The sequence below is a fragment of the Alligator sinensis genome, unplaced genomic scaffold (genome assembly GCF_000455745.1).
Source record: "Alligator sinensis unplaced genomic scaffold, ASM45574v1 scaffold400_1, whole genome shotgun sequence".
NCBI classification, from domain to species: domain Eukaryota; kingdom Metazoa; phylum Chordata; order Crocodylia; family Alligatoridae; genus Alligator; species Alligator sinensis.
This window is the reverse complement of record NW_005841897.1, coordinates 2,228,413-2,237,664: the sequence shown is the minus strand read 5'-3', so window position 1 is coordinate 2,237,664 and position 9,252 is coordinate 2,228,413. Positions and strand designations below refer to the sequence as shown.

General features: G+C 51.1%; 1 protein-coding gene across 1 annotated transcript; it reads right to left on the bottom strand.

Annotated features, from left to right (window-relative positions):
* Positions 1-2,368: 2,368 nt before the first annotated feature.
* AANAT (aralkylamine N-acetyltransferase) lies at positions 2,369-7,079 on the bottom strand. Its single transcript, XM_006018307.2, has 3 exons — positions 6,854-7,079; positions 4,633-4,787; positions 2,369-2,674 (listed from the first exon to the last, which is right to left on the bottom strand). Exons 1-3 carry the CDS (start codon positions 7,008-7,010, stop codon positions 2,369-2,371), a joined length of 618 nt encoding a protein of 205 aa, XP_006018369.1. The 5' UTR covers positions 7,011-7,079.
* Between the last annotated feature and the right edge of the window lie 2,173 nt (positions 7,080-9,252).

Sequence of the window (9,252 nt, the reverse complement as noted above, 5' to 3'; positions counted from 1 at the left end):
GGAAGTCATGTCCTTGCTTTAAACTCAAACCACCACATTGGTGGGAATGAAGATGGCCAGCTTGACCCAAGTGAGAGAACGGGATGTGCCTTGAGCTGCCATCCTCCAGGCATGGGTAATGAAAGCATTTGCAGGCAGAGCTGCTGCAGTATAACTGCTGCACTGTCTGATCTCTACCTACCACTACCGGCCCCCTTCTTAATGTTCCTCTCTACAAAGCAGCTCTCGCCTCCTGACAGCTAGACATTCCTAGGATGCTTGTTGGAGAAGGCTTTTGTTACTCTGCTTTATTCCTGACAAATATTTCTGAGCGCCAGCAGGCAAAACTCGTTCAGCAGTTCTTGTGAAGGGAGGACAAGAAGGCAAGACCTGCTATGGACCACTTGCAAAAGCAGATAAGACTCTTACATGCCAACGGCTGTACACTTTTTACTTTTCAACAAGCCCAGATGCTTGTTGGGGCAACAAGAGGAAAGCAGCAGTATGGGTGGAAAGAGGAAGGGCGGTCCTCCTGCTTGGTGCTGGAAGCTCCCAAACCTTTCAGCTTCTCCACCAGAATGGGGTGTTTTTACTTCTGCCCTTTGTGCATTCCCGTGGATAGCTATTAAACAGAACTATCAGGGATGTATCCCCCAGCATCTCCAATAATGGTGGATGCAAGGAAGGTACAACAGGGTGGATCACTCTAAATATGCCCTGGCCATATGCTCTCCCGCTAACGCATCCACTACTAACAACATCGGAGACAAGATAGCAGGAGATTGCTTTGACCCAGTTTAGCACTTGTTACATTATGTACCCCACCTGTGTGCTGGCCCTTGCTTGGTGTAGCAGGCTGGCAATCCCCAACTTTTCTGCAAACTTTTGAATTGGCTAAAAAAGAAAGGAGGTGCTTTTCTCCTATGACTTTCTCTGCGTGCAGTTTGAGCGCCATCCCCTCCTTTCACCTGATTTCCATTACAGGATATTGAATTGCATGCTAGAACAAAACAAATAGGCCCTGAGCCTAATTAGAAAACGCAACAAATAATTCTTTATTTGCTGATTAACAAAAGAACTAACTAGCAGACACGGCACTGGATGTTTGTAGGTGACTTCTGTTGGTCCAGTGAACTAGGATGGCAGGATCAAGAGGCTCTTGTCTACCTACAGAGCTGGTCTGTGTAGTGGAGAAGAGGGATACAGCACTTGCTCTTTTTCTTAAGGAGAAAACCAGGTGTTGCTGCCATTTTGAGTTCTGAACAATCTTGTGCAATGATGGAATCGGTCTGGTAGGAATGATTTGCCACCTGTGATTCTTGGGACCCATTATAGCAGTAGCTTTGATTTTTGCTAGATCAGATCCATGCGTGTATCTTTCTTAATGGATCTATTTATATAACTACCCCTGTAACCAGGCAGGGGTGGCTGAAGGGAATTGCCTCTCCAGTCTGCGGTGGAGTTGTCTCCTTGCTGTGCTTTTCAGAGATGGTTCAGTTACAAGTCATTTTGCGCTCTCTACCAGGCCTTATATGCTGCATTTTTGATAGCATCCCTTGTGCTGGGTTGGAAGCTGGCGCTCTGTTTTGTTGGAACAGGGACACCCATCATTGGCCACCTACTACATCAGCTCTTGGACTTCCATCACTTGTCAACCCGTCCCGTCAGGAGGGCAAGGATGAGGGGGAGGCTTGCCGTAGCCTAGCAGAGCTGTCTGTATCTCGACCTATTTACACCACATGCACATGTGCACAGATCACACTTAGTGTGTCTCAGCAGAACATGACTGAGCAACTAGCATGAGAAGATATGGATGGTTTTTGTCAGCAGTGAGAGATGCATCAGCCACAGCAGAGTATGGTCCTGCCTCATGTCAAAGGCTCCAAGGCCCCTAATAATGAAAGGGGAAATAGAGGGAATCAATTAATCGACCCCTGCTATGCTGCTTCTCAAGTAATATTTCCCCCTCTCAAATGGGCTAACCTGCTGTTGCGGCTCGGTTGCTAGCACTGTTGCCTTGAAAGCTGGTAGCTAGAAGAGAGGGCTAAGGGATGCTCTTGGCAGGGACCAACTCAGCGCTTATCAAACCTGCTTACTGGGCGTTGCGTTGGAGAAGATAAAGTGGCATTTGCTACATTCCTGATGATTTTGGTTCCTCCTGTGCAATTGCAGTGGGTCTTATGGGGTTTGGACCAGTTAGGATGTCCAATACAACAGAGCTTGGGCCAGTCTCTAGCTGCTGGTTAAAAGGCAGCCAGGCAGAGTGCCAGGCACAACAGAGCTATGGAGGTCTTAAGCGTCTGCTGGTTGTTGCAAGGGATGGCATAAGGTCTGGAATATTGCCTGAGAAGCATCCAAGTTTGGAGGGGGAAGCGGGGAAGGGGGTGCCTCAGCACCCGCTGTTCCTGCGCATGAAGGCATGGCCCCCCACGGCGCACTGCATCTCGACGAAGGCCAATGCACCCACGGTGACCTCGCAGGGGCCCAGCACCCGGAAGCCGCACTTCTGGTAGAAGGGGACCAAGAAGTCCTCGCACATGAGCACAGCCTGCCGCACGTAGGGCAGGCAGCGCAGGTACTGCAGGTAGCGCCACATCAGGATGGAGCCCTTGCCCTGCTGGCGGAAGGTGCGGTGCACTGCCAGCACATGGATGTGGACCGTGGTGCCATGGGGCTTGTGCAGAGTCATGGCATCCTGCCGAGAGAGAGAGGGGATGGGGATAAGCATGTTAAAGGGCGGTTGTTTCTGCTGCAGTCCCCTCGGCTCAAGCACATGCAGGATGAATGTTGGCAGCTGGGTGAAGAACTCAGCTGGTGTGAGTGGGCAGTGCCACGGTCTCACAGGGGAGCAGCCCTCTTCACACCCGCTGGCATTGGTTTCTGTGAGGTGCTTGGAGGCGAGGTGCTGCCTGGATGCAGGTTAAGCAAAGGCTCAGAGCCTCCCTCCCACTATCCCTGCTTTACATATGGGGAAACTGAGGCACTGAAAGCTGAGGGCCTGACTTCATTCCCTGGCTAGCTGAGCCTTCAATTGTTGTCTTCCAGTGGCTTTGATGGGAGCAGTGCCTGCTCAGCTGTTCCTGATGATCAAGCCAGGAGAAGCCTGGACAGTTTGACAGCTAGGCAAAGAACCCAGGCGTCCTGCCTCTGTCCCCCACGACAACAGGTTAGTTCACACTCCCTTCCCAAGCAAGTCTTTATGGATTTTTTTTAATTACTTTTAACTACATGTAATTGTAATAGGGCTTTTAAAAGCTAAAACAATCACTTCTGGAAATTACTTAGCACACTTTAATAGCAAAGGCAATAAAAATAAGTGATGAGGAGACTCTCCGAGAAATTGAGTTACCCTGCAGAGATTAGCACTCCAAGAACGCTCTCTTCCTCCCCTGCTACACCCACTCTGCAGGGCTGCCAGAAATTGATTAGTTTGTAAAGTGCTTTGAAGTTGAAAAGTGCTTTATAAGCAGTAAGTGTGTTTGTCATTAAGGGAATGGCTGTGTTTACACTGCAATTAATTGTTCCCGAGGCTGGGTGAGGTCCTGTTTCAGTTGGCTGAGCGGGAGAACTGAGCTCCTGCTTCTATTTTTGCTTCTTGTTAGAAGGTTGGAGGTGTCCTGACGTCCAGACACGGGTCTGCAGCTGTTCTGGGGATGTTAAGCAACTGGGAGAGGGGAGTTATTTAGGGAAGGGGAATGGGATGTAACCGGCAATCCCAGGATGCAATGAGGGGTAAACTGAGGCCACGAAATGGAAGATGATGTCTTAACAGCAAAGTCTAATAATATGGGCTGAGCTCTGGGGAAATGGACATCCGTCTCAAAGCCTAGTTCCTCTGCTTGCTTCACCCGTCCCCGCTCCTGTGATAATAGATCTTGACATGGTCCTCAAAGCAACTGCCTCTCCACAAGCTACTGCGCTGCCTACTAGTGACAAGGGGGAAGCTTTTACACCCATCATAGCATGACCAATAATGACTTTGACCACCTGGCCCAGAGGCTGTACTCTTCTTTCCCCATGGCCAGCTTCTCTTGCAGTGTAAGCTCTTTAGGGCTGTGATTCTGCCTTCCTGTCCAGTTGTGCAAATTGCTAGAACTTGTGCAATGGGGTGCAGCCCTGCATTTGCTGGGGCAGCGGGGATGAGCCCACCTACTGCCCCCTATCTAGAAAAGCAGGGGGCCTCCATTGCTGGAGTATCCAAGTGCCTCATCATCTTCAGTGCATTTACCTTCATGAGCCCTCTGTGAGGGAAGGCAAGGCTATTATCCCCGTGTTAAGCCAGGGAAACGGAGGCATAGAGGGACAAGGTCACCTAGGAGATCTGAGGCTCAGTAGGGACTTAAGTCCCAGGGTCGAGTTCTAACCACAGCACCGTCCTCTTGGATGTCTTAGGTGAATATAATTCACTCACGTCTCTAACTTTGAAAGTGAGGCCCATGATCTGTCACTGACTGGCTTTCCAAGGAAAGCTGCAGAGCTTGATGAACTGACACCGCTGTGACCATCCCTCCACTGCGAATGTCCCCTGGCTGAGGAGCAGTCACACCTACATTTGTTGGACTCCTGTCTCCAGAGATCCATCGTTGTCCTCCTCTTGCTACCAAGCATGAAAAGCACATGGAAGAGAGAGGAGCTATTGGGATCCGCTCTTACCTGGCTGAGTTTGTCCTGGTCCCAAAGAGATCCTATAATGAAAGCGACCAGTCGGCCTTCTTCAAACCAGCCAAGTGACAGCTCTGGGCACAAGTTCAGGAAGTGTCGGATCTCATCCATGTGCAGGGGGCAATCGCCCGAAACAGATATAAATGCTGGAAAAGAACAAAAAGGCCACATGAAAAGAGAGCTAATCCACAGCGCCTCTGAGTCTGGGTGAACATCAGGCTAATTGACACTAATTTACGTAACGGGCATGAACCAGAAGCCTGGGATTGAAGGCACTTTCAAAGGCCCAGAGGGATTGGGCTAGAGGGCCTCACTCCACTCGGGACCAAACTGACTGCCAAATGGCAGGTCAGGAAGGAATTTTGCCCCCAGGTCAGACTGGCACAGACTGCGGGGAGGGGGAGGTGGGGAGGAATATCGTCTTCCTTTGCACCGAGGCATGGTCCTCTTCCAGGTTCCTCTGAGCATGAGTTAGCTTACTAGGTCTGTCTCTGCAATGGTAGTGCCCTCATGACCCTGTTTTTAGATGTAGCATGGTGTAGGGTGTTTCTGGCCTTGTGCCCTTTAGCTGTATACGAGTCTGAAGTGGCTGTCTTGGTGAATCCTTAGGCAAAAGGCTGCCTGTGCATGCAGGGGATTGAGATCAGTGGCTTCCTAGTCCTATGCTCTTAAGTCTGGAAAGTTTGGATCCAGCTCTAAACAACCTGAGCCTTTTTCTGCTTTCAGTAGAAGAAGCCAGAAGGCTTTGGGCTACCTCTTCTCATGTGCACTTCCTCAGCTACCTGCCTTTTAGAGACTGGATGCTTCACCGTTGGGACAGCAAAGCCCTCTGTTTTCCCTGCAGGACCACCCTCTGAACTGATGCCTGCTCTCTCATCCGCACAGCTCAGACCCCAGAAAAGTCCTCAACAGGATCATGAGTCCCTACTTGAACCTGTTCTGCCAGCAGTTTTCTCAGTCGTTCCTGCAGCATTAGGGCTTGGTTTCAAGCCAGGCACGAAGGTTTATGTAGCTTCACATTTCAGTTCCTGCTAATTGATATGGGGAAAACCAAACCCCGCTGGTTTAGAAATGCAATAGCTGCCAAAGCTTGATGACGGGTAATCTGGGCAGAGGTGTATGTTGTGCTCGCAAAACGTGTGACCTTCAGGAACACCTTTGCCTTCTAGCAACAGCTGGGGTAACCTGTCATTTTTGTCTGGGTCTCGGCTGAATTCCTCTTGGGAATGACTCGTCTTTGGCTGTGCAGGTTTCCTGGCACACCTTAGAAATGGTCATGAGAAGGAACAAAGGGCAAAATTAAATCCAGTACTAAGCCAGGGTGTAGCTCTGGGAGCAACACTGGATATGGCTCAGCATCTTCAGGGCTTTGAAGACTCAGAATCCTCCTAAAAATAACTGAACTCACTACAAATGTTCCTGGATCTAAGAAGCTTTTAGTCTGTGCCCTGCTGGATGCGGAGGCCAAGAAGATTATTTCATGCTAGTGAGTCTGGTCCAGATGGCTGCAATGTGCAGGAGGTACGCAGCAGGGAGGGTAGGTGACTGTTCCTGGCCCAGGTGACTCTGCCCTTGCTAGTATAGTAGGAGAAAAGGACCAAGTGCTCTCCAAGCCATTGCGAGGTGCGCATTGGCATCTGACTGCAGGAAGCCTGTCTGGGGAGCAGGTTAATGTGTCCCAAAAACATAGCTTCATGATGGGCCAAGGCGTTCCCCCACTGGCATCATTCCTAGAGGCACAAAATGGGACCCTGACATGGCCCTGAAACAGGAGTCCACCCTCTAGCCTCCTTCTTCCCAGTGACCCCAAAGTCGCCACCATCTCTGTGATTCTCTCTGGGCTTGGGGGCTGGAAGAACGGGGAGCAGTGACTGTTTTTGGAAGGGCAAAGTGAATTTTCAGACACCTCTGCGAACAGCTGGACAGCAGGTTATAATGGAGCTGACACTAGAGACTCCCCTGGTATTCCCAGCCTGGCTGGTGGCTCATTCTCTCCCTGTGTTTGACTCCATAAAGCACTTTGGGCTTCAGTTTCTGTGAAAGCCGCGGTGGTAATTCCCAGCTATTTCTCATGTGCAATTTAATTGTGTAGTCTCCAGCCCTGAGGGACATTTCCATGCCTACTCTAGCATTTTTACTAGAGGGCAGGGAAGGGCTCTAAACCTACGAAGGGGCCTGGCAAGGAAGAGCAGTCTGAGAGAGTGGTCCTTACCTTCCCTCTCGATCTCAAAGACGCTGATGGCATCCTCGGGGCTGAGGCACCGGAACTCGCTGGCCGGGAGCGTGTGTCGGCGCTGGCGTCCGGGGGAGCTGCGGGGAGACATCAGGTGAACGGGCTTCAGGAATGGCAGGGCGCTGATCACTGACATCTCCTGTCTCCTGTGCTGCTGCCCTCTGGAAATGCCTTTTGGTCACCGGCAAGTTACTATATCAGTAAATCTTCCCTGGTGCGATCAGCCAGGGGCTGGAAATACCTGCTGAGCCACAAGGGATTAGGCAGTGTGCCTTCCTTGCTCTATATATACACATACCAAGCCCTGAACGTGCTCACACAGCAGCTTGGGCAGCCCATGCAAATGTTCCTGGGCTCTTAGTCATTGGTGCTGCCTGATGTAAATGAGGTTTGACCCATCATGGCGCTGGGGCCCATGCATGGGCTGGGTTGCAGAACCAAAGCCCATCTGCCCACCATCAGAAGCGCAGGAACAATAGCCAGTGACTCAGCTACTGGAGACCTGGGTGGGAACAACAATGCACAGGGAGGAACCGTGGCTTTTAGAGGCAGCGGGGTTAAGCGGCAAGATGGGCAAGGTTAATGCGCTGACGTGAGAGAGGGACAGAACATCGTGCTCCGGTCACCAGAAAGCTGGATCTGGGGGCTGCACAAGTGCTTTTAGAGCCTGATCCTGGCCAGGGCTGAGCATTCACAAGGTGCTGTGCACCCTCTGACTGCTGCAGTTCAGAGCCCCGCAGAAGCTGCTGAGCACCGTGGAGCATTGGGCCCTCGTGCTGTCATGGCCTACTGCTTCCTGGGATACCCTTACAGGAGTCTGGGCATCCAGCAGGCTGGCTAGTCCCAGCTGGCCCTGGGTACCTGAGTGGGTCTGGCTGCCCCTGGCCTGACTACCTCCATCTGGCCCTAGTTACCTGCAGCTTCCTGCCTATAAAGAGCAGCCCTTTCAGCACCTGCTTATAAACAGCAGCCCTTTCAGCACCCTTGTTTCTCTGTCTAGCTCCAGGCTTCTGACTCCTTGTTCTCAGGTTCTGCTTGTTGTTTCCTGGTTCAAGTCTGGAGCATCTGTGTCCCGGTTGTCTCCTGACACTTGTTACCACTGAGCAATTGGCAAGCTGGACATAGAGGCCAAGGTTTTTCCCGCTTTGAGGTGGGGAGACTGTCCTACCGCAGGGGCAAGGGGTTGGAGAAAGGTGGTATGCAGAGCAGCTGAGTTTGGAGCTGCCGTGTGCTAGGCTGCGGTGGGGGAGTTATCGGGTATGGAGGAGGAAACCCACCAACAAAGCTATTTAGCAGGGCAGGTGGCTGTAGAAGAACTGCCCAGCTGGAGTTTCCAATGGGGCTGGGAGCAGAGTGCAAGCGATGGGGATGCAAGGCCAGCACGGCCACCTTGGTTCTCACACATGCTCTGCCATCTGCCTTTGTCTGGCACTGGTGCCCTCCCTCTTCCAAGAGCTGCTGACAGCTCCAGTTGAAATGCCTGTTTTCTATCATACAAATGGGCTGTGGCTGGAGACAAGACATAAGCATGAGCCCATAACACACAGGGAAGGACTTTGCCAGGACACATACCACCTGTGTGGCTATAATCTGTCTCCAGATCCTCCAGAGCTAGACCTGATTCTGCAATTCATCCAGTTTCCAGCCTTTACAGCACCTTTGCCACCAGGTTCCCTGGTTTGGTATGAGTAGCAGAAGGCTCTACAAGAGACTCCATGACTGGGGGCAAGTTGGATCATCTGCTCCCAGTTGCTGCAGTGGGCTGCTTAATGGGAGGCTTCCACCATGGCTTGTACTATGGGGAAGGGAGGGATGTAGGAATTTGCTTGCAGCTGCTATTTCCCAGCTGTGACTATGGGGAGAATGATACACGGGCCTGCCGGCAAGATGCACTGAGGCTTAGCGAGAGGAGAAAAATCTCTAGCCTGAGGCTCCTTTGATTTCCCAGATGCTCTCAGAGCCATTCAAGGTTAGCTCAGCTTTACAAAGCAGTCCTTTATCCTGGGGGAGAAATCATGCATAAATGAGTGTGGGGGGGGAAGATTACTGAGTCCTTTGTCATCTACACATGAGGCAATCTAAACTGAAGTCAGGGATGAGGATAAGCAGATTTTGACTTTCTTGGCTCCCTTAGCAGGTGGATGACACCAGCTTATACTTGGTTATGCACTTAGGACAAGTCTGCATGAGAGGACACGTGGTTTATAATGATGTAGCTTGTGGGTGGGAGCTACGGTGGTATAAAATCCTAGATGGTAGGTAAGCCAAGTTGTAATAGTTGGATGTGGCTGTTTTATTTTGAACCTTAGACAGTCCTATGCACTAATGGATCCCTTATGTGACTTAACCCTTATTCTCTGGACTTGGCCACTGTTTCT